At 44.8% G+C, this 26,085-nt stretch overlaps 1 protein-coding gene across 3 annotated transcripts in view; it reads left to right on the top strand.

The window, feature by feature from the left end:
• The window catches only part of STK36 (serine/threonine kinase 36), a 254,800-nt gene that overhangs the window by 189,869 nt on the left and 38,846 nt on the right, over positions 1-26,085 (top strand). For all 3 annotated transcript variants that reach the window (XM_069244414.1, XM_069244415.1, XM_069244417.1), the window contains exons 16-20: positions 169-273; positions 2,659-2,757; positions 15,899-15,993; positions 19,875-19,938; positions 20,450-20,560. In XM_069244414.1, the coding sequence (XP_069100515.1) occupies positions 169-273; positions 2,659-2,757; positions 15,899-15,993; positions 19,875-19,938; positions 20,450-20,560 (474 nt within the window). The remainder of the gene's footprint in view (positions 1-168; positions 274-2,658; positions 2,758-15,898; positions 15,994-19,874; positions 19,939-20,449; positions 20,561-26,085) is intronic.

Raw genomic sequence — 26,085 nt, 5'->3', positions numbered from 1 at the left:
GCTATGATAATCCTCTTTGCTGCAGAGTTAATCACCTCATACACTACTCCAACCATGCCTTCTTAAATTCCTGTTGAGTTCACAGCTTAGCCAACAGGAGCCAAATTGTCTCTGGGGTCGATTTGGTCATCCTTCCTTGATGGTTCAGTTTTTCTTGTTTTGTTGCAGGTCTCTCAGTACATAGCTGAGGCTCTTTTGGCAGAAAGCAATAGAACCTCCCAACACTTCTTCACTGGATTTAAGCAGCCAGCACTTGCTCTGAATACCCTCAGGGTAAGTCAGTACTATTTTCTCTTTATTTTCCCTCACCCTTCTGCGTGCTTTCTCTGTATTATTTATTTGCAGTTATTCAGTTTCCATGTTTTTTTCTTTTTGCTCTTTCCTAGTCTTTGCTAATTCCTCATTTACTATTTCTCTTCTTTTTCTTCTTATTAACTCTCTGGGTGCCCCCCTCTTCTTGCTCTGCCTTTGTTCGGTATCAATTTTTCTTCCCCTTTGTGCTTCTTCCTTAACCATGTATTCCACTTGCTCCATCCTTCTGTTTTTCCCTTATATTCTGTCCTATCACTCTTCCGAATTCCACTTTTGCCTTTACACTTTGTTCCCCATTGCCTTTTTATTGTCCAGTTGCTGTCCCTCCCTAGCTTTCACCTCTTCCTCTCGCTTCCCCTCTTCTTTATCCTTGCTCTCTCCCCTCTTGATGCCTCCCTTCTTGATGTCTACTTTCTTGATCTCTCCCCACTTTCACCCCACCTTTACATCTATTGGTCTCCCCCTTGTTGCTCTGTTCCCCTTGCTGTGTCTTCTTGCTCCCTCAGTATTTATGTGTATGGTATTTCTATGGTGCACATATCCAAAAGACAAAGGAGTGCTGTACATGATCAGGGACAAGCACAAAGTCAACAAGTAATAACCGAGAAAGCTTGGTTGTGGATGGGTAATGCATTGTGATAGAGTATTTTTAATGAGGTGATTCAACAACTGTTTCTGAAAGTGGAGTATACTTGTGGTGGTGCTGATGGATATGAGGGTGTTGTTTCAGATCATGGGTACATAGTTGAAGAAGATCTGCTGCCTTGTTTTTCCTTTTCACTCTTCTTAGTCTGCAGTGTGATGGTGTTCTGGCTGCAGGTGTGCCAAATGTAATCAGAGATGTTGGGCTTGTCTGCAAGATTAGTGGGGGTGATGTTCATGATGGCTTTGTAAATGATGCAACTGGACTTGAAGATCTTGCGGGCTGGCAAGGGTAGTCAATTAAATTCCATAAGGATTAGGGTAATATGATCTTACTTCTTCAGGTCCTAGATGAGACGTGCTTCAGCATGTAGGATGTCCCTAAGTAGTGCCTTTTTGAAGTCTAGGAAGCCATGGAGTAAGGCACTACCACCATCCAGTTGTTAGAGTACAAGGGCTTGAACAGCAGTTAAGAAGTTACCTATGGGAAGAAACAGTTTTACTTTCTTTAGAAGAGATGGCTAGTACCCCACCTTATGCTTTCTTTTTGTCAGTGTGTTCCTTGAGAGTGAGGATGGTGTCCAGGGTGATTCCAAGTGACTTGACTTTCAGTGAAAGTTTGGGTTTGAAAATGTCAAGGTTCACATCATTGATCCGGGTTTGTACTACAGCGTGTTTGTTGCTCCTGGCAAATGGCAGGAACTCTGGGCCTGATTATGATTTTAGAGGACGGGGTAACTCCATCACAAACATGACAGAATATTATGATTCCCTTATATCCTATGGAAATCATAAAATGGCGGATGGAATATCCGTTATGTTTGTGACCGAGTACTCTATTCACCAAGATCCTAATAAGGCCCTTTGTCTTGGCTGAGTTGCGCTTCAGGTAGATGCTGGATATGCAGGTCTGGATGGTGTGCATGGAGTGTTTGAGGTGTTGAAAGCCTAAAGCAGATGAGGCTTTCAAGTAGGGTTGTGTATCATTACCATATTGGTAAATCTTGATTCTGTTGTATGAGTAGAGCACCGAGCAGCTCCAAGAAAAAGTCAAAATGACCAGAGGCAGCATGGAATCTTGGTGGACTCCACAGGTCACAGTTATCTTTTGTGACCTAGAGGTGCCCACCTGAACAAACTGCTGTCAGCTGGAAAGGTAGAAGGAGAACCAGTGAATAACATTGCAGATGAATTCCTTTACAGACCCCAGAGTGTGCATGAGGATAGGATGATCAACTGTGTTGAAGGCAGCTGCAAGGTCCATCAATATTATGAAGTGTCTCTGTCCCCCACCCACCCTTTTGCTTTTTCTCTCTCTTGCTCTCTCTCTCTTTCTCCCATGCTTCATCTTCCTCCTTGCCCTTTTCCCCTAGATCTCTCTCCTTTTGCTCATTCAATCTTGATAGTTCTGCCCTATCCTCATGCTTTCCCTTTTCACTCATTTTGTTCACTGCCTTCTTTGCTGCCCCCCCCTTATTCTTTCACCCTTTGCTTTTTCGGCTGCAAATACACTATACCTTTCAGTCCACTTTAATTTTTCACCCTCCTGGTCTCCTATTCATTCTTAGCCCTTCTAGTTTGATCTCTCACTCTTTTATTTCCTTCTCTCCCTCTTCTTTTATAACTCTGTAGTTAGGTGGACAGTAACTTTTCTTCAAATATTGCACCATGGCTACCATTCACACCTTCTCTACCTGCTAACAGATTGTATACTCGTGCTGTCATGTCAACCTGGATCTCTGTAGAAGCTTGGAACAACATCCAGATGCCCTCAACTCGCTCATGTTGCTTCTGCAAGGAAAGGTGGGTTTCTGAGCCTAGTGACCTGTGCAGCTTTATCATACCTTTCACTATATTTGTTAGGTCATACTTTTCAGCTTGCGCTCAGCATAGACACAGTTTTGAGTTCTAAAAAGCACTGTGTTCCATAAAACAATACATGCACTCTCGGGCACAGCAGTGGCTCTTCTGATATAACCAAATTATATCATGTTGCTTAGTGTTTTCATGGTTGCCTTTGTCATTTCCGTTGTATGGCCTTAAAATGTTAAGCATTGTCTCAAATATGTGTTGGGTTTTGTGAATTTTGTGGTCTGGTTGATTTTTTGGCAGCAGTAAGAGATGACTGGATTATGCAATTGCAGTTTATGATGTTTAAGCTTAATACGGTTAGATTGTGTGACAGGGTGTTTTTTGTTAAGTTATTAAACGACAGTGGAGTGATTGTGCCAGGTATTTAATGAGCTGTGTCTGGTATTTTGTGTGGTGGTGCAGAGTGGCATTTACTTTTGTCACATTCAAGGCCCTGTCCTTGTGGGGAGAGGGGGAAGGTAGGTTGGAGTGCAGTTTGTCTGACATACTAGCTCACTCCCTCTCATTCGCTTTCTTTTTTCTTTTCCTTTGTCTATCACCTTGTTTAGTAGCGTGATCGTCTCTAGATTGCTTTATTCTGCTGTCTGATGGTTGTGTCTGAAAATTATATGAACCTTTGTAACTATTTGGCTCCAAAGTGTTCTTTTTTTCTTACTGTGGGCATCGACCATGGCTGAAGCCAATACAACTTAAAATCTCTTCATCCGAAAGGCCCATAATGCCACATAACATGCCCTTAATATTTTTTATAATAGCACTAAATACTCTTACCAGGGATGGGGGAGGGTTGCAGCTGAGTCTAGAACAGTTCCATGCTTCAAAACTAAAATACAGTTCAGTAACTAGTTAGAACAGCTCCCTTATCCTTTTGAGATTGAATATCTACAAAACAGTGATTAATGAAAGTGTGTCATGAAGACCATGTAGCTGTTGAACACAGGACCCATTACATTACCCATAAATGCAAATGTTGATCCAGTCAAGATGGCTGGATGCCCTGGCTCCACTGCGGCCAGTGGCCTTCCCAAAACATCTACTATTTAAGAATTATGTAGCATTATATGCCATTGACAAGGTGGTGAATAGGGCTAAATGTATGGCATTGGAAGTTACTGAAAGATGAAATGCATGACTTAAATATTCTCATTTGATGGTAGAAGTGCTAGTTAGTGTTCCAATGGATACTTTTTCCTGTACATTACACACTGCATAAATAACCATCATTCACCAATCTGGACCAACCAGGCATTAATGGGATGGATTGAGAAAACACTTTCCACAAAAATAGCTATCCAAATACTCTAGATGTTTTTCATGCCACTCTAGTCACCATTGTTATGGTTCAGCTGTAGCTGGATCCAGTTCTGATACCTGTTCTGCAAGTCTCTCTACCTGTTTGGGTTTGATCACTTCCTACAGCCTGTTGGTAAAACATGCCAGATGGCTTATGAGGGCTCGACAGAGGTGCCTGAGATGAAAGTTGCTCCAGCAGTAGAGTCTTGTGGTTCAAGTGAATATCTTCGGATCCATCCTTCCCAACCTCCGTAGGTAGAGAGGTGACTCAAACCTCATTGTGGATTGCTCCTTCTGCCATCCTCCATCCCAAGCCACCATAGTTATGGATGCCTTGTTATTAGGCTGGGACACTTATCTGAGAGAGGTGACAGTGCTATGCATTTTGCCCATATTCAGGTAATGCTGGTACATACATTTGTCATGGTTGTGAATAATTCTCTTTGCCTTGAAGGATTTCTTCCATCAGTTTCTGGGAATGTCGTCCTGATCCTTTCAGGCAACACAACCACCATCCACTATCTCAACAGAAAGGCAGGGTGTTTTTAGACCCAGTAGCAGTTGACCCTCTGAAGGACATTTTCCCATTTCTGACCCATTTAGTGGGCACCATGAATGAGAGTGCAATGGTTCTGGGTCGCCTTCCATTGGAAGACCACAAATGGGACCGAGATGTCATGTGATATATGTGAGCTTCCCCATAATGGGGTGCCCGTCTGCAGATCTCTCGGTGCAGCTTGTTCTGTGCTCAGCACTTTCTTCTCAATAGTTCCTTCAGGTGACGCTTTAAGCTTAACTTGTTGCAGAGATGCTCAGCGTTGTCCCTGTGGTCCCTCTGCTAGTGAAAATCCTGCAGAGGGTGTGAGACCAAGCACATGTTGCCCTAATTTCCCACATTGCCATGGAGGAACTGATAGGCTGATCTGTTAAAACACATCATTCAAGCCCTCTTCCTCTCCCACATAGAATAGGTCTATTTTCACAGCGGGATTGTCAGGTATTCTATGCTTAATCTCCACAATTGGAAAGTGTGCATTGCCAACTAGAAGCCTTTTGCATGCCCCTGGAGGTAGCAGATAGCATCCTAGCTGCCAATGAGTGTGCTATATATTTGGAGAGTGCATGCCTCTACTCTAGGTTTACTTATTGTTAACCAAAAGAATAAACCCAATTTCTGTTGCCCATTAATGGTTGGCAGCCACCACTGTGAAAGGTCATTTAGCTGTTGTACTCCTACACATGCTTTCCTGATCTGTGCCCTCTATTCAGGTCACCATTAGTGGTGCAATTCCTGAAAGGGTTTCAACAGTTTTCCTCCTACACTCATGGCCTTGCTATTTAAACCAATTCACAGTTGCTAGGTTAATTTGCTTAGTCTGAAGACAGACTTCCTGGTGGTGATATCTTCAGCCGTCCCTCCTTTCTACCCAGGGGCTTTCACACCTGCCAGGCTTTTTTGCCTAAAGTTGTGACAGCTTACCACATGGCCCAGTCTGTCAACTTTTCATCCTCCTTGCCTTCTCCTTTCCTACTAAGGAAGAGAATAGGTTACATAGACTGGACGCAAGGAGTTTTGTCCCTTAAGTATCCATTATCCCTTAACCAAGAACGATTGTTCAACTGGTATTTGTGGATGCTCCACAAGTGTATGACCGCTTCTAATGCTCTTGCCAGGGGCAGCCTGGTGGCAGACATTTGCAGGGGTGGCATTTGGTCCTCTCTGCTTACCTTTGCCAGCCAGCACTGTTGAGGAATGCAGTTTACCAACAGTACAACAGGTCATGAAGCAGCTTCTACCATAGATGATGTTGGAACTTCATTTCTGCTTGCCAGTGGGGCTGTAGGGACCTTGTAGCTCATGAGTGATATCAGGTTTGTTGCATCCTCCGTGCAGTTTATCAAGTCAGTTGGGCCTTGTGCAGATATTCATAGGATTAGGGTGAGTTTTCTCCTGACAGATGCAGTTCAGTTCCTCTTCTCAGTTGGTTATCCCTCTTTCTCTCCACAGGTCAAAGCAGCCAAGCTTTTAGTAGGAATTCAGATTTGTGGCTACCGTCAAAGGAGAACATCAGACCAATAGAGGTTGCTCTCAGTGTAGCACGTTTGCTCTGCATCAGTTTACAAAGTCCTGTGGATGTTCAAACTCTGTACACACTCAAGATAATAAGGGGACACATTGTTGTTAGCCATGGCAGATATGCCAGATCCAACCAGAGGGCTTCCAGTTTCTAAGTTCAAACAAAAGAATAGTGTTGAAAATGCCCCTTTTTGCAGGGTTATCCCTCACCTTTTTGCCTGCTTCCTCCTATTTTTCAGGTCTGTTTTTGCTGATTTATTGTCTCTGCGCACATTACACTACTAATCAGTGCTAAAGTGCAAGTGCTTCCTATAGAAATAGTACTGTTGATTGGTTTATCTATGATTGGCATATTTGATTTTATGGGTAAGTCCCTAGTAAAGTGCACGAGAGGTGCCCAGGGCCTGTAAATCAAATGCTACTAGTGGGCCTGCAGCACTGGTTGTGCCATTCACATTAGTAGCCCTTTAACCATGGCTCAGAACTGCCACTGTAGTGTCTGTGTGTGCAGTTTTAAACTGCCAGTTCGACTTGGCAAGTGTACCCACTTGCCAGGCATAAACCTTCCCTTTTTATACATGTAAGGCACCCCTAAGGTAGGCCCTAGGTAGCCCCATGGTCAGGGTGCAGTTTATGTTTAAGGTAGGACATGTACTTGTTTGTTTTACATGTCCTAACATTGAAATACTGCCAAATGTGGTTTTCACTGTTGCAATTCCTATCTCTCACATAGGTTAACATGGGGCTGCCTTTAAATAGCTTTACAGTGCAGATTCCCTTTGGGTGCAGATAGAATTTAGGAGTTTAGAGTCTCTGAACTCACAATTTAATAATACATCTTTTAGTGAAGTTGGCTTTTAGATTGTTAGTTTGAAAATGCCACTTTTAGAAAGTTGGCATTTTCTTGCTTAATCCATTCTGTGACTCTGCCTGTTTGTGGATTCCCTGTCTGGGTCAGTTTGACAGTTGGGCTGTTCACACCTCTCCTCTAGACAGTGACACAAAGGGGGCTGGGGTGTAGCCTGCATATCCTGATGAGCCATTTGTGCTGGAAGGGAGGAGTTGTCACTCACACCTGAAAGGACTGTGCCTGCCCTCACACAATGCAGTCTCCGACTCCCTGGTGTGTGTCTGGGGCCTGGCCTGGACAAGGAGGGATCTTGCAAACACTTGAGACTTTGCTTTGAAGTTTGCCAACTTCAAAGGCAGAAAGGAGTATGAGAAGAAGACCCAAAACCTCAGACTATTAGAATCGTTCTGGAATCAAGAGGAACCTCTGCCAAGGAGAAGAGCTGGAGGAGGAATACTGTCCCTTTGCTGTGTTGCTTTGCTGGACTGGCCTGCAGTTGCTGCTTCTGCCTTAAGATTGCAAAGGGTGAACTTTGCCGTGTGTGCTGCTTGAGAAAGTTCTCCAAGGGCTTGGAGTAGAGCTTGCCTCCTGTTGGAAGTCTCAGGGACACCAAATACTTCAGTTTCCTCAAATTGCAGCACTGGGAACTGTGTGTTCTGTGCTGTACAAGAAGAAAAACCACTGCACTGCCGCCAATGAAGCCACTGGCCTGCACCGTGACCTGCCGACGCCACACGGAGTTGCATTGCCCCACTTCGCACCGTTATCTGGGTCTCACTGACGCCTTCATCAGACAACCTCACCGAGCCGCTGCTCGCACCACTACCTGTGGGCCTCGCACTCCGGCATCACCTGCTCACACCACAGCCTGGGCCTTCCCGCCGATCCCGCTCCTGCTGACACTGGCGCCTCTGCCTGCACTGTGGCCTGTGGACACCGCTTGTAAGGAGCACGAAGCACCGTCCCCTCCTGCACCGCAGCCTCAGTCCACCAACACCAGCACCATCGACTCCAGTGTCGTCCCCAGGCATCCCTGCCTGCACCGTGGCCTATGGACACCGCTCGTGAGGGTCACAAAGCACCGTCCCGTCCCGCACCACTGGCTTGGGCCTACCGACAACAGTGCTTCTGCAAGGATGACGCCGCTGCCTGCACCGTGACCTGTGGGCACCACAGGTCGCATCGTCCCACTTCACACTGCAGCCCCAACGCCATCAATGCCGGAACACCTGACTTCATCAACCCGGAGTTCGATCCGCAAGGCGTGTGAATTCAAGGGCCCGACGACTCCTGCACCAACTCTGGAACAACACTGATGGCCGCTCGCCAGACAGCAACGCAAGGATCTCAACGCCCAACAAATCCTAGGTACTGTTTGCGGGTCTTTCCGACACCTTAGCTGGGCTGCAACGCAGCGGCCGGCCTGAACTGTTGGTTTTGTTGTTCACTACGCCGTGCTAGCCCCAGGTGGAGCTATTGACTTCAAGGAACTGTATTCTTGAGTAAATCTTGCAGAATTCTTATTTTTATTACTCTGTTGGATTTTTATCGTTTTGATCTTGTTTTATATAGATAAATAATATTGGCTATTTTTTCTAAAACTGGTGTAGTGTTTTCATTTATTACTGTGTGCTATGTGCAAATGCTTTACACATTGCTTCTGAGATAAGCCTGACTGCTCATGCCAGGATACCAAGGGGGTGAGCAAGGGTTATCTGAGCAGGTATCCCCCTTATCCTGACTAGAGTGAGGGTTCCTACTTGGACAGGTTGCAAACCGACTGCCAACTAGAGACCCCATTTCTAAGATTGGTTGTCAGCGGTGAGGATAGGACTTGCATTTTCACTTGGCCTACAGTGTACACTACCGCCATATCGCGGACCACTACGTACCGCATACAAATTTTTGTTTTTGATTTTCCTCTTTGACCTATTTTTGATCTTGAGTTCAAGTGAACTCCAAGGACATCATGTCTCAGTCAGGAGCATCGTCAGTTGCATCCCAGGATTTGTTTTTTGAGGAGGATAGGTTGGAAACCTATACAGTGATGGTACTAAAGGCAGTTTGTAAAAACCTCAAAGTCCAGGTCAGAGGCCTCACCAAAAAGGAGGAGTTACAAAAGACACAGAGGGCCTGGGTAGCAGCCAGAACTGCCAGTGGGAAGTCCAGGGATCCAATGGGGGAGTCTGTGGACCCAAATCCAGGAGAAGATTTGCATAGGGTGCAAGAGCTGCTAGGTAGGGAAGTACCCTCTGAATCAAGCAGCAGTGGTGGATCAAAAGCCTTACTCCAGAGGAGCTGGAGGACAGGAGAGAAGCCAGGAGGCGTCAGTAAAGAATTGGAGAGATTAAAAATGGAGGCTCAGAAGCAGCAGCGAGCCATGGAAGAAAAGAAAATGCTTTTGGACCATGAGCTCAAAATAAAGGAGCTGGATGTGAAGAGCAGGTCCAGCCAGGATGATGGCAGCAATTCCTCAGTGCAGTCAGACAGAATTGTGCACGTTCCTAAGAACGTAGGGAGGGAGTACAAGAAGGGAGACGACATACAGGGGTGGTTTCCGGGATATGAGGCATCTATCCATATGCATGAGGATCCCTGAAAAGAATTGGGGAGCTGGTTTATGGAACCATTTCACAAAAGAGGGGAGGGACACCTTGCTAGCTTTTGGCACGGAGTACCACCTCACCTATGCTGACATGAAGGAGGCCCTTCTCACTAGGTATGGTCTCAATCCTGACAAGTACCGGGATCAGTTGAGGCAGAGTAAGAAAACTGAGTCCCAGACCTAATTGGAATGTGTACATTCGTTTTGCAGAGCACTAGATGGTTGGGTAAAGGACAGTAATGTGACAGATTTTCAGGGGCTGTACAACTTAATTGCGTGGGAGCACTTATCTAGCCTGTGTTTTGCAGAGCTGCACCAGCACTTGACTGATAGTTAGGTTACTGACCCCAGAAAGCTTGCTATGGAGACGGACCCCTGGGTGAGTACCAGGGTCCACAAGAAGGTGTATGTGGGAGACCCAGCCAAAGGTGGGCAGGGTCCCCAAAAGAAGAAGCAGGGGGAGGTCAAGGGAGACACAGACAGGTCCCAGGATGACGGGGAGAAAAAGGGTCCCATGTTCCTTCTGACAGGAAGGAGGGCGGTTCTGGTGGGCAGTGGCCCAGGCACCCCATTTTCAACCCTGGTGCTTTGAGTGTCTCCAGTTGGGACACAAGCAAGGGGACTCGGTTTGTCCTAAGAGAACCCCCACTGGTGGCCCCTCTACTGAGGTGACCAATGTGGCCCTAGGGGGAGGTAGCCGCCAGGGGAAGGTCATGGATCATGCCCTGATATCCCTTGGTTGGGAGGTGGACTCAGAGGGTGAGTTGGTGATCCCTGAGGATGGGAGTCGTCACTTCCACCAGGTGACAGTGAATGGGGTCCTAGTCACTGCTCTGAAGGACAGTGGGGTTAGCCCCACTGTGATGGTAGAAAGGAAGGTCTCCCCAGAGCAGTACACCAGTCAGGTGTGTAGGGTGACGCTAGCCCATGGGCAGGACTTCTTCCGCCCTATGGCCCTGGTATTCCTAGAGTGGGGTGGGGAGGTGACCCAGAGGCAGGTCATAGTCAGTCCCCAGACACCCATAGACTGCCTTCTGGGGAATGAGTTCCCCCAGTTGTCAGGGGGACTGGGAGGGGTGGCTCCTAGAGGCACCCTCACAGTTCAGTTGTCTGGGGGTACTCCTCCAAGGCGGAAAGTACAGGACCCCAGCAGGAGGGACAGGAGGAGGAATAGCCCACCCCTAACCCCTGCTCAGCCTGACAGTTCAGACCCAAGGGCGAGTGACCAGTCTCAGGACACCACTCCTGAACTGGTGGGAAGTGAAGTGGAAAAAGGGTGCAAGTCACCTGGGGTTACTGCCCCCCACTTTTTAAAACCACAGAGGATAGAGACCCTAGGATGGCCTGGGGCCTGACTCTTGACACTGACAGCTGTCAGTGGCCTCTGTTGATTGTTATCCTTGTGGTCAGAGTTTTCCCTGGGAGGGGAACTGAAGTCAGACCCCAGGGGTGGAATGGGCCACATCACACTGTTGGCCCTGGTGGTACTGTCTGCCTACTGGGATGCATCTGTGAGCAAGGTAAGTGTAGGTGCTGCACCAATGGAGTCCTCAGATGAGAAGAGTTCCCCCAAGGTTAGTTCAGTGGGTCCTGAGAGTGTTGACCGAGGGATCAACCTGGGTTCAGAAAGGCATAGAACTGGCAAGAGCTCCTGCAGTAGTGGGCCACTGTCTAGGTTCTATCACCCTGAGCAGAAAAGTCCAGCAAGGTATTGATTGGCCTACCCTGGCTTTAGGCTGGGAGGGGGTTTTGTTGGATATGGCCCTTTTTGCATGGTTATCCCCCAACTTTTTGCCTGCTTCTTCCTATTTTTTCAGGTCCGTTTTTGCTGGTTTATTGTCTCTGCGCACTTCACCACTGCTAATCAGTGCTAAAGTGCAAGTGCTCCCTATAGAAATTGTACTGTTGATTGGTTTATCCATGATTGGCATATTTGATTTACTGGTAAGTCCCTAGTAAAGTGCACTAGAGGTGCCCAGGGCCTGTAAATCAAATGCTACTTGTGGGCCTGCAGCACTGGTTGTGCCACCCACATTAGTAACCCTGTAACCATGGCTCAGATCTGCCACTGCAGTGTTTGTGTGTGCAGTTTTAAACTGCCAGTTCGACTTGGCAAGTGTACCCACTTGCCAGGTCTAAACCTTCCCTTTTTATACATGCAAGGCACCTCTAAGGTAGGCCCTAGGTAACCCCATGAGCAGGGCGCAGTGTATGTTTACGGTAGGACATGTACTGGTGTGTTTAACATGTCCTAACAGTGAAATACTACCAAATTTGTTTTTCACTTTTGCAATCCCTATCTCTCACATAGGTTAACATGGGGGCTGCCTTTAAATAACTTTTAAGCGCAGATTCCGTTTGGGAGCAGATAGAAATCTGGAGTTTAGGGTCACTGAACTCACAATTTAAAAATACACATTTTAGTGAAGTTGGTTTTTAGATTGTTAGTTTGAAAATGATATTTTTAGAAAGAAGGCATTTTCTTGCTTAATCCACTGTGTGACTCTTCCTGTTTGTGGATTCCCCGTCTGGCTCGGTTTGACAGTTGTGCTATTCACACCGCTTCTCCAGATGGTGACAGAAAGGGGGCTGGGGTGTAGCCTGCATATCCTGATGAGCTATCTGTGCTGGAAGGGAGGGGAGGAGTTGTCACTCACACCTGAAAGGACTGTGCCTGCCCTCACACAGTGCAGTCTCTGACTCCCTGGTGTGTGTCTGGGGCCTGGCCTGGACAAGGAAGGATCTTGCAAACACTTGAGACTTTGCTTTGAGGTTTGCCAACTTCAAAGGCAGAAAGGGGTATAAGAAGAAGACCCCAAACCTCAGACTTTTAGAATCGTTCTGGAATCAAGAGGAACCTCTGCCAAGGAGAAGAGCTGGAGGAGGAGTACTGTCCCTTTGCTGTGTTGCTTTGCTGGACTGGCCTGCAGTTGCTGCTTCTGCCTTAAAAGAGTGCAAAGGGTGAACTTTGCTGTGTGTCCTACTTGAGAAAGTTCTCCTGGGACTTGGAGTAGAGCTCCTGTTGGAAGTCTGAGGGACAACAAAGACTTCAGTTTCCTCAAATTGCAGCACTGGGAACTGTGTGTTCTGTACTGTACAAGAGGAAAAACCACTGCGAAGGCTGCCAACGAAGCCACTGGTCTGCACTGTGACCTGCTGATGCACGGAGTCACATTGCCCCGCTGCGCACCACAACCCTGGTCTCACTGACGCCATCATCAGACAACTTCACCGTGCCACCTCTCGCACTGCGACCTGTGGGCCCCGCACTCTGGCATTGCCTGCTCACACCACAGCCTGGGCCTCCCCGACGATGCTCCTGCTGACACGACGCCTCTGCCTGCACCGTGCCTGTGGACACCACTCAAGAGGAGCACGAAGCACCGTCCCGCACCACAGCCCCGGTCCACCGACACCAGCACCCTCGAGTCCAGTGACGTCACCAGGCATCCCTGCCTGCGCCCTGGCCTGTGGACACCCCTCATGAGGCTCATGAAGCACCATTCCGTCCCACAACGCTGGCTTGGGCCTACCGACGACCGCGCTTCCGCAATGCCGACGCTGCTGCCTGCACCATGACCTGTGGACACCACACGTTGCACCACCCCACTTCACACCACAGCCCTGGTCTCACCGATGCCGCTGGATGCCGTCTCCGAGCCGCTGCCTGCACCGTGACCTGTGGGCACCGCACGTCGCATTGTCCCGCTTCGCATCGCAGGCCTGACACCATCAATGCCGGCACACCTGACTTCATCAGCCTGGTGTTCCATCCGCAAGGCATGTGACTTCAAGGGCCTGACGACTCTGGAACCGACACCACGACCTCAGCGATGTCGCTCCCTGGAGCTCACTGCAAGGATCACGACACCCTACAAATCCAAGGTACTGTTTGTGGGTCTTCCCGACACCGTAGTTGGCCCGCGACGCAGGTCCTGGCCTGAACTGTTGGTTTTGTTGATCACGATGCCGTGATAGCCCTAGTGGAGCTATTGACTTCAAGGAACTGTATTTTGTGAATAAATCTTGCAGAATTCATATTTTTATTACCTTATGTTGGATTTTTATCATTTTGGTCTTGTTTTATATAGATAAATATTGGCTATTTTTCTAAAACTGGTGTGGTGTCCTTTTATAGTGTTTTTACTTATTACTATGTGCAAATGCTTTACACTTTGCTTCTGAGATAAGCCTGACTGCTCGTGCTAAGCTACCAAGGGGGTGAGCAGGGGTTATCTAAGTGGGTATCTCCCTTATCCTCACTAGAGTAAGGATCCCTACTTGGACAGGGTGTAAACCGACTGCCAGCTAGAGACCCCATTTTAACAAATACTGGTTCCCAAGTACTCATGCGCTGCATACATTGTTGCATGTGAATACATCGTACCTATATTTAATGTAAACCAACTGCTGTGAAGATTAAGCTTCTCTTTCAGTTTCTTCAACTTGTAAACAAAATTGCTTTATAAAATTGTTACATAAAGGTTCACAGAGGAAAATTGATGTCATACACAAATCATTATATTCAGGTTGACTGTATATAGCGGTTGAGTGTATATAAAGTAAAATGGTGTGCAGTAGATATACATATATGAATGTTTTATGTATATGCCTATGCAAAAAAATGTGAGTATAATGGACAGTGATGTCTTCATTTGTACATACGAGTGTGTGGTGGCCACTGTTCTTTCATTCGCCTGTGTACCCAGGTTCCCAGTTGGAATAAGTGTGAGCCCTGTTATATTTGTCGTTTTCAAAATTCAAATTATTTATAAATCTTGGAGAAATCAACCTTCCCTTTGTATGCACTTATCCTCGGCCACTGAAGTAAGGTACCACAGGCCAAACAGGATTGAACTGGTCAATACGATTTAGCACATTTCAAACCAGCCCCAGCTGAGCACAGGTCCCAGTTACTAGGTGACCAGCAACCACACAAATACAGGGCAGGGTTAGTTTCTCTGAAGCAGGGAGAGACTTGCTCTATAAAAAAAAAGGGAGGCTTCCATCTCAAATGTTTGGACTGGTTATTGGTCTCAGTGCAGAAGCAGGTCATTTGTCAGGCCATGCATTGAACAAAGGCAAAATGCTTCTGCAGAAGACAGTCTTCTGCATCCATGCACACCGTCTCCAAATGGGTATCGCCAGTGACTCTAGCATGAAATCCACGTGCAACCTTGATACATTTATGGCACATAAATCTTCTGTGTTATCAGAACTTTCTTACAAAGAGCACACATCAGGATGGTGATAATTTAATGGCTTTTTCCTATCAAAAGAGTGTTTCCTTTCTGTGTCCTGGACTAGATTAGGGTTGAGTGATTTGCTTCCGCTGTCACAGGTGTTTTCTCTGAGCAACATTATGTTCTGTAGAGCTGCAGATATCCACATGTCAACCTGCTCCATTCCTTTAGCTGGATAAATGTAGTATTGTCAGTGTTTGTTTCAGTATTACAAGTGTAAGAATAACTGAATCCAAAAAGAAGCTTTTTGAGTGGTGGGTAATTAATATATATTTGAATGAGGTGGATTGGTCGGAGTGCTCCACTCACAGTGTCAAACCTTATTTATTGTAGTAATATCTAACGGAGGAGATAGCCAAGTTAGGATATGCTTGATATCCAGTTAATGGCCAGTGACTGTTCCAACGGTTTTAAATTTTAAAATGTTGATCTGGATAGAGGGGATTGACTTGAGTTTAATTTAGGATTAACAATTATAACAGATTTCACACATTACCAGCATCTTCGTCAAGAGATATGAAGTGAACCTGTAGCCCATTGTTTCCTTTTTTGTCCTTTGTATGCGAGCAATTGCTTTTACTGTTGCACGTGTATAGTGCAGTAGACCTAGGTTTGTAAGCGGTTTCTCACATCTGTTGGCTTACTTTACTTCCTCTCCTCCTCTTTTGTCCTTGTCTTTTAATTTGTGTTGTGTGTATTTGCCTTTTTGTTTCTTAGACGGTGACCTATCCGTAGGACTGAATTGTTCATTTTTCTTTTCATTTACTTTCATTGTAAGTCTTCCAAATGTATTATTGTAGTAGTTCTTTAGTTTTGGATTTGATTGTATGAGTTTGTTCATATTATACCTTATGTGTTTGTTTCCTTGTCTTCAGTAAAAAAAAGAAAATACAACTGATGGTGAGACCGTTGTGCCAATGAAAGCTATTACTGCAACCATTGCCGTACAGTCTTTATGGCTGACAGCAGCTCATTATGAATGCTGATGTTTCGTTTTTGTGCAGGTCCCAGTGCCAGATGTCTCCGGAGTGCAGGCCACAGAACTATCACTTCATCTCCTCTCACTAATAATTCTTCAGCTGCAAGCCATTCCACTACAGTAGGTACCACTTTGCCCAGTGAGAATGTTGTATTGTAGGTCCGCCTCCAAGACTGGGGGCTTATTTCTGGGTGGGGGACTCAATGTGCATGTATGTCTTTGTATGGGGATAGAGTGGGAAGGTGGCTGGTGGGCAAATTTGTTTCCAAGACAGAGGTCCTCTGCACTAAACTCTAAGCACCGAAGACTATAAAGGGCATGTAAACAGAATTGTGGGATTCTTGTGTCTGTCTGTATAGCCCTTGGTTGATCCACTCTCTGGTAGTCGGTGTTTGAGATGACTGATGCTTGGAGGATGATTTTTAAAAAGGCAATCTTAAAGGCAATCTTAGAAGTATCCGTGCATTCGTTCCCCAGAGACTAAACTCAATTACCTTTACTGTGAAAGATATCCCTGTTTATTTTCTTTTGAATCGGATGTCGCCTCTCTTAGATATTTATCTATTAGTTGGAGATTGCTTGCAGTGTTTCTATCACACTTTAATGTTAATGTGGGACTCCTGAGAGCTTAGTTCTCCCAGAAACGGTTTTACCCAGATTTTTAAGATCAAAATAATTCTCCATCACAAGGCCAGGCTCCGGAACAGAATAAAATGTTTGACCTCTGGCAAAAAGGACAGAGCAAGAAGCATATCATTTATTTCACTTCTTTCCCACTCTGCCAGAGCAGAATTGTTTCACACAATTTTCAACCTTAGATTTTGTCATCTACCAAGACTTTTTCCAATCAAAGTCGTGCTTCAGAAGAGGATTGGGTTTTCTTCCAAATGTCATTCTTTGATAAGTTAGTATGCAAGTGGTTAGGGTGTCTGCACTGCCTGCCACTAGATTATGATACTGTTATGATTCTGTGCCTGCTGATGTTGTAAGGTGGTTAAGCCTAAAGCAGTAAAGGTTCACCACATCAAGATGCTGCCAGCGTGCATAAGCGAGGCAGAACTAAAATCTTGTGTCGTGATAGGCAATCTAGTGCCTGATGCTTGGCACAGTGTGATTTCTCACCCTTGAAATGAGTTTTGGAGTTAATCCTGCCCTAACTTTTACACAATCTGTAACTGTAACACAACTCTAAGGTAGATCTGTTACTCAGACTTACTTTCTTTGTCCTTACTCACAGCTCGCGGTGAGGAACATGGTTACAGTTGTTGGTGACTGGAATCTCTGCTCTGCTCTCACAGGATGCTTGAATCACTGAAGAGTATTGTGTCACATAAACTACAATCACAGGGTTTCCACCATTGTCATCCCAGAGGTCTTCAGTGTTGATATTCCTGGCACTGAGGCACCATCCAATTAAGCTCACAATTAAGAGGGGGTGCACTTTGAGTTTGGGTTCCTAACCCCAAACCAGTGGAGCCTAGGCTTTAGGGTTAGATGTCAAAACAAAATCATGGATGGTAGTCATGGAGCACCTTGAGTGGACTGACAGATAATAAATAAAGTCCACTGAAGGAAAGCATCTTAACATAAGACAGGCCTACACTCTGGAACAGAACACAAGGTACTACAGCTTTTCCAAACCATGCAAGGACTCCAGCTTCAATAATGCGGCACCTGAATTCGGCCACTGTCAAAACAAGTTATATTTCACAGAACTGGGGCAACGTTGAAAAAGTTGTAGAATATCTTGCACTAGTAGCAGATGAAGAATTCCTCTACTGTACATAAAGAACCAAATAGGCAACTCTAGGTCAGCTGACCTTTCTGAGACACTTGCCTTTTACACACATATGGATGGCCTTAAGGTAGGCTATGCCTTATGCTTTTTGCAAACATTACTCCCTTATTGCATCTTCTAATAAAGATGCATATATTTGCCAATATTGTTTGTGCATGCAGCCTAGTATGGTATAGGATTTCTCCCTCTCTCTTCATTCTTGGGCTCTGCATTCAAATTCCAAACCAGTTTGTAAAGAGGGAGAGCAGAACGAGAGAAGGAATGTATATTATGTATATACTGTACTTTATATATTGGTAGAACAGGTACGCAGTTCTCTTTGGAAAAAAACCAGTAGGACTGTTCTCGGCAAGCCTGACCTTTTTTCATTTTTTTGCAAATTGCAATGTACGAACAATTTTTTTTTAAAAAATACAGGCATTGCACACCCACCTAGGCTTATCACCACTGGCACTGAAGCGCACTCCTTTGCAAGCTACAGTGAATGTATGAGCAGGCAAATGCCATCACGTACAGTGCAAGACTGTCTATATATGAAGTGGGCTGACACACTGCCCATGCTGTATGCTGTTGTGGGTGGAATCAAAACATGAATGACAGTTGAACAGACAGACAAAGAGGGCTCACTGAAAGCCCATGATTGTATGGATGTATTTATGTATAACTGCCTATGTATGAAGTGTGCTGACCCACTGCTGCGTGACAAATGGATAAAGGGGGCTCACTGACAGCCCCTGATTATATGTATACATATATATATATATATATATATATATATATATATATATATATATATATATATATATATATAAATAATATATTTATTTTTTCAAGCATGAGTCTGATGAAACAACTGTCTGAGAGGCAATAAAGTGTCTCGTCTCGCAGCTGGACCTCAAAGGGCCTGATGAGGTACCTGAACTGGGTGTTACCAAAATGGACTGATGACACTGTGGAAGCTCAGTCAAAGTTTCAAAGCGACAGTCTACTTTTGGAGAAGGTTTTTCCAGTTACCAGCACTTATCACTGGCAATGCAATGTTTCTTTTTGCCCTCAAGAAAAAGAAGACTTAGTTCTGAATTCCTGATTTTATTAAAATAGAAAATAAAACAATCCTTGTTCTACCTTTGAGGTGCAAGCATACAATTCAGTGGCGATACAAAAAAAACAATATTTATATCTCTCTCATTGGTCCATAAGACATTGTTCACTAAACGGTCTTCTATTTAGACTCAGAAATTTCAGCCTAGACAGGTATTGAGGTCTATGGATATTTACCTTCTTGTGGTTCTTAATTTTAAATGTATGTCTATTAGTTGAAGAGCTTTTCCTTTGGCTGCTGGAATGTGTTGCCAGCAAAGATAAGAAGTACTACTGAAATTCTTTTGCCTAGATAAATTTGAAGACTGCTCCTGCACTTCTGGTTTGCATTTCTCATCCTTAGCTACTCATGATCTAAATGTGCAATGCCAAGATACCTGCTGGTGATAGTCACGCTTTTGAAATTCATATGAATAAATAAAATGAATAAATATATTTTATTTTCCAGAAACCCATTTGTTAAAATACAATTTCATCACAATCCTCTCTAAAATTATGTAGATCATTTGTAGTCCTCTATGGCCCAATGAAGTGTATGGTGGTTGGGGTTTTTGTGTGTGAGTGTCTGTTTGTGTTTTCCAAGTAGTGTGTTGGGAAATTGCAGGACCGTTTGTGAGGGATTGTGGGAACTTGTGTGTCAGTTTGCGAGGCATGTCTCTCTGTGTTTTTGCCTGTTTTGACTGCAGGACCCCATGTGTGGCAGAGCCTGTGTGGGTGCAGAACTGTATGTGGTTGATAATTGGCCCACCTGAGTGAGGTTAAAATGCCTTGTGTAGTTCTGGCTGTGGTTCCTTGAATGTGGGGGGAACTGAGGGCCCTCTGTGCATGATCTTTAGGGTGCCCTAGTCATCATATCCACGGCCCTGTGAGCATAACATCAGTGCCTCTTGCGGGTAGGGGGGGAGGTCATGTGGAGAGTTGCTGGATCCTTTTGTTATCTTTTTATGGCCACTTTTGATTCCATGTGTGAATGTCTGGCTGGTCTAAATGTATGTGTAACATTTTAGAATAAAGGCCCATGCACCAGATGAAAATGCCAAGGCCTGTGTCACTGAAAGTCTTGTAATCCTACTAACCTCACTAGATCTGGTATTTCCTTTAGGGTGGAACAAGTGACACCGGTGGTGACATGTCTATTCATCGAGACCTCTACTGTCTCTCTTGTGGTGAGTTGGATCTGCCCACCCCCAAGCTATCCTTTAAATCTTCAGCTGCTCGTAACATCTGAGAACCATGTGCTTTGTCTGTAGGTCCTCAGTGATATTACCACTTTTGCAGCAACTATTCTTTCCTTTGAGCCCTCTATACTGTCAGATGTTTGATCTCCCTTTGGGCACCTTCTCAAATCCCTGCTCTTGGATGTTGAAATTATTTAATCTTTCCTTGGACTATTGCCTTGTCTCAACTCTTCGTTGGTGTCCAAGCTTCTCTTCCTTGATCCTTCTCTGTATATAGGCCTTCAAGATGTGTGAACTCGCATAGTACTCTGTCTCCTCATCCCCTCACCATCTCTTGGATTTTTATGATGTCAGAAATTACATACCATGGCTACTGTAGTTGGAAAGCGCTTTACTGAGCCGATCACTGTCTGCCATGGTTCTGAGGTTATAGGACTCCAGCAGTTCTTACCTTCTAGGTCGTGACATTAAAGTCTTTTGTTCTCTCTCATTCCCTTAGAGTGCTGCAGGCCTTCTTCTGGTTCAACTTCTACAAAATGGAGCCGAACTGCAGCTCAAAATCCCAGATGTACTGGAAGCTGCCAAGAATACATTAAACTCACCGACTGAGGTAAGGGAGACATAGGGAAGCATGAACCACATGACTGAGGTATATTGACAGTCTTGTTTACCTCTTGCATCATAATCCTAGTCTGTCCTTTCTGTAATCCTGGTTGGAACAGGATTGCAAATTAATCGATTTTTCCAATATAATACACACTCCATTCTTCAGCTCAGGATAATTCAGGTGTATTGGTCGTGTCTGAGTCATCACTCTTAATACCAGAGATGCAGATGGTTTTGTTATGAAAACAGTTTGTATGTACAAGGTCAAAATAAAACATAACAAAGTTGTTAACAAAAAATAGTAGCAACAATGTAGAAAAAATACTTCAGATGAAGTGAATGTGCAACCAGTTTGTATTCCAGGGTGTTGCACGTGTGAAAAATGTATGACATAGAACAGGAGTGCAGTGCTTCATCAGCAATCTTACACCACCTTTGGGAGCTGCAACAGCTGCTCCTTAGCTAAGTTGGTCCTCAGTTTTACCAAACGCAATTTTTTGTTTGCTGTTTCACTAGTGTACTGTAAACCAGTTTTGCAGCCCTTCCGAGGGTCTTTAATCAATCGCGTCAGTGGCACAGGGTCTTGTTTGACAATGGGTTTAACCCTCCCAGTCACTCTCTACTTCTAAGCATGTTGGGGAAAAGAAGATCCCTTCCTGTTCAACTTTGCCCACATGTTCCATTAAATGTAGTAAAAACAAAGTCTAAGATCCACTAACAAGCTGACCCTTTTATCTGTGAGCTTAATCCATGATCAGCCCTGATGCATAGCAGAGGTAGATGTTCTGTGTTTAGCAACAGAAGTCCAAGTGCAGTGAAAAACCTGATCTGTGAGAGAAAGACAGTCTAAGCAGAGAGCAAGATCAGCATGCCATGAACTAACCTTCACTTCCTTGTGACAGAGCATCTGGAAAGTATGGCACTGGCGTCCATGGGTTCTTTCTCTCTGTGCACTTTGGCCTTTACCACAAGCTGCCCCGGTCTCTTATCCCGCAGCGACCTCTCTGACCTGCAGGGGCTGCAACTTTGCTTGCGCTGGCCTTAGTCACTCTGCTGCCGATCCCACCCCCATTACATTTGTTGCCTAATCCTGGTCTACTGGAAGGAAATAGCGGCACACACAGTGCCTTGTCCCCAGATGGATGCCTTCAATCCAAAACACCTTTTAAAACATTCAATGTTTTTTAGTCTCATTTATCGCTCCCTCCCTAGACACCAGCTACATTTGTTCAACTTCCTATGTGAGTTTTACCCAGCTGCTGTATTCCTTGCGTAAACATGGTTACATGCAGGCTTCTCTCTGGATATTATTGCCACACTCCCTGCTAACTTTTGCTTAGTGAGTATAGATAGATAGACAGGACAGAATGGAAGGAGGCATTGCAATTTTATTTAAAAAGGAACTTATATGTAAAATCAAAGATTTGCCTGCTCCGGACTGTGAAGCATTGATATTTACTCTTTCCCTCACCTACAATTTTACATTGTCCGGTGCCTTGATCTACCGTTCCCCAGGATACACCAGAAAATGGTGTACCAGTTTACCTGATTTACTGGCTCCTTACATTTTAAGATAAGTAAATTTTATTCTAATTGGAGATATTAATCTTCATCTTGAAGATGTACAAAACAAGATGAATGCCTCCTTCATTGATGACCTATGCGTACTCAATCTGGCACTTCTTAATTCTATACCTACTCACTTGGCAGGCATCTTTTGGACCCCATCTTTTCCAATGTCAAGGTTTTGCTGATAGACCCCCCCCCCTTACCCACTTTGTTAGTCTGACCTTCACGCAGTACTTTTTTAGGTTTAATGTTTACTCTCATCCTCATATAACATGGTCCAACCCTAACTTAAAATTTAGGAATTGGTGCAAACTGAACATCCCAGCTCTTAATGAGCAGCTGCTTAGTACTAGACCTACTTTCCTTCACCAGTTGGCTTGGACCGGGATAGGATCCATCTCTGGCTTTCTGAGGCTACTGATGCCACCTTGCCGATTACTACCAATTCTTGTGGCAGCATCCACTCTCCTGCTCCCTGGTTCACAGATGCCCTCAAAGTGGAAAAGAAACACTGCAAAGCATTATAAAGCCTGTGGGGGAGTCATACTCGGACAAGGCTAAATACAGGGAGGCTTTGAAAGTCTACCACACCGTATGCAAAAGGACTTGGGCTACATTTTATACAGCAAAAATCACCAACACTCAGAATCATCCGCAGATTCTTTTTAAGACTTAGCGGAAGTTAGTACTGTTGCCCCGTCTCTTTCCTTTCGCAGAGCCAGTGTGATGAGCTAGCTGGTTTCTTCGTTCAAAAAGTGGAAAAGATCTACTTACAACCAGCCAGAGACTTTTTGTCAGCAGAGGCTGATTTAGCTCTGAAGGTGGGTAACCCACCTGAAGAGGTGAACAACTATCTGTTATCTCAGATAAGACATGATGCCTCACTAAGCAAGTGACCTTCTCTGGATCTCGCCTCTTTCTTAACTGTGTTACAATCTATTAAATCTGGCTCCCCATTGGATCCTCTACCTCCCAGAAAGCTCAGACTTCTGTATACGAAGTGTAATACTTTATTGCTGGACCTCCTTAACTCCCCTTAGCAGATTGGCCTTACACCTTCGAGATGGAAACACAGATTGGTGCTTCTCTGCTGAAATAACCCAATTTAGATTCCTCGAATTTCTCTGCTACCTGTTTTCTCCAAAGTATTTGCGAAAAATGTCCATGTCCACCTTACCACCTTTATTGAAGCCCATAACCTTCTCCACCCGTCTCATTCTGGTTTTAGGGCGGGACACAGTATGGTAGTTGGCTCTGCTGGGTGTCACTGAACATCTAAGACAACATCTAGATGATGGTGGTATAGCTGTACTCATTTTGTTAGACTTGAGTGTGGCTTTTGACACGGTAATCCACTCTGTCCTGGTGGACAGACTGGAAACTCTTGGCCTCAGAGGTTCAGCTTTAAGATGGCTTGTTTCTTTTCTAATAGATCATTTGTTCCCGGTTTTTCATCCAAGGTGAAATCCAAGCTTCAGGCCTTGCCTTCAGGTGTTCCTCAAGGCCTCAGTACAGAGCCCTCTACTATTCATAATCTATGTTCATCCTTTAGCAGACCTCATAGAGTTACTGGCTCACCATTTTTTCATAGGCCGATAACACGCAGAATATTTTCCCACTGTTCTTGGCTTAGAACCAAGATCCTTCGATTTTGAACCTGGGCTTGAGGTAAATCTGAGGCTGGTTGAACAAAAAAACCCTTAGGCTCAATGGGGATAAGACAGAGGTTGTGGGTAAGAATGCTGCTCTCTGGGGCTCCAGGCATTGGGTGGCTTCCTTAGGGCTTTTGCCTACTCTGGCCACAGAGGTGAACAATTTGTGGGTCCTTATTGATGATAATTTGACCCTAAAACCACAGGTGACTAAAGTAATGGCTAGCTGTTTTGCCATTCTCAAATGGCTGAAAATTATAATCTGGCTAATCCCACTTTCAGATCAGAGACCCGTTATCCAAGTGCTAATTATATATAGTCCGGAATACGCAAATGTGCTTTATATGAGTGCTGACAAGTCAACTAGTCACTGCCTTCAGCTAGTCCAGAATGCTGCTGCCAGGATGCTCTTTCACCTACCTAAATCAGCCTCAGTCTCTCACCTGCTGCAGGAATTACACTAGCGCAGGATCTCTAAACGGATTAATTTTAAGGCTCTCTGCTGCATGCTTAAGGCCTAACAGGGAGTTGGACCACACTACGTTCAGAAGCTGGTGAGTCCTTTCCTGACCACTTGATCGCTAAGATCTTCCAATCAGTCTGTGTTTGCGGCACAGAGATTTTGCCTTGCGCACATGAGAGGACATTCTTTCTCCTACTTGGCCCCAAACACTGGAATACTTTACCAGAAACTCTATGGAACTGCAAGCCCCTCATGCCTTTCCCCAAAGGCCTAAATACCTGGCCCTTCTAATTATCTCTTCTAAAATCAACTTCTCTCTCTAAGCTACTGATCTGCACATCCTACCTTGTGCCCATCAGTGCCGGTAAACCCTTTGGGTAGCTGCGCACATTATAAAACTCATAAATAGATGAGACTGAAGTCTGCTACACAAGGGCATATGACGTGCCTAAGAAGAGGCACCAACTAAAAGCACTTCTAGGATTGTGCCTTCCCTTAAATAGGAATTCACAGTAGAAAAGCAAACTATTTCTCCAGCATTGATGTTTTCTCATACTCACATACTTAAATCAGACCCAGCCTGGCAGCAGAGCGTGATTCAAGCATGTAAATGCATAAAAGACATCACAGGTAAGTAACATGTGTGTTTGGATCTTGCTTTTCTTTTCTATTACTTTCAACACTGGACTAGAACATCATTTTAACCGTTGTGTATTTTCAAGTGAATTTCAGAGTTTTTTTTATCATATTCTAAATTGGACCTGGGCCCACCCTCTTCAAGTGCCCAAACCCTGCTGTGCAAGGCATTAAGGGTCTGATTTAGAAGTTGGTGGTAACTGACCCGCAACCACTTTTTCAAAGGAAACTCAGTCTGCCGGCTTGGCGGTCAGCCAACCCGATTTAGATGTTGGCAGTCCCACAGACTTTAACCTGCCCGAGTACCGCCGACTCAGCCAAGGATTCCTGTCTGCTTCGATGGTGCCATAGTGTCTGACGGCGAGACTCCAGCCAGGCTTACCATCGTGTAAATTTGGATGTGCTTTACCACCAAGCAAAATATGCAGTCCAACCTTGTTTTGCTTTCACTAATGACCGAGCTGGCAAAAATCTCTGGAATGCACTTCTCAGTTCAAAGAAGACATTTATTATTATTTCACAACGAGGTTCCAAAAAGGAGATTAGCATGTTGAAAGCACATGTTAAAAATAGTCACAGCAATGAAAGGAAAATATACCAGAGTGATTCTCCACTGCAATGTTCACAGCAAATACATGTATTTATATTATATTATACCGCAAAGCAAATAATGAAGTAAAAATTCATCACCGTAGGGCCTGCCAAGCTCTTCATCTTTCTCATGCCAACAAGACGATGACCCCGTTTGACTGCGAGAAAGAGATCTACACCCTCACGGGACAGATATCAGGCATCCAATGTCAACAATCCTGATTGAGGCCACTCACTCGCTCACTGTCGCACTTTTATATCTTAAAAAAAAACAGAAGGAGCTTTCTGGAAAAACCCCTCATTTCGTAATTCAAACATGCTGGCTAGTTTAGGTCTGCTTTGAAAATAACAGGTTGGGATTTGGCCACAATCCCAAGGTGTCAAATCAAAAACAAGGTCGTTCCCTGCTGTCTGAGTACATCCTTATCAACCAAAGCCCTTGATGAGAAAAAGCACAAAAACAAGCACAGTTTACAATGTGGAAAAGTACGAACAGATTTAACATGGCAGTGTCTAATGCTACGATAAAGTCAGGCAGCTAAACTGAATGCAAAATGTAGCCTGCAACTGGTGAACACTAGACAGCTAATCCAGGTGTAAAGTGGTGCAACACAAAGT

This window comes from Pleurodeles waltl, chromosome 7, assembly GCF_031143425.1.
Source record: "Pleurodeles waltl isolate 20211129_DDA chromosome 7, aPleWal1.hap1.20221129, whole genome shotgun sequence".
NCBI lineage: Eukaryota > Metazoa > Chordata > Amphibia > Caudata > Salamandridae > Pleurodeles > Pleurodeles waltl.
Note: the sequence above shows the minus strand (reverse complement) of the source record. Positions and strands in the feature narration are given on the sequence as shown.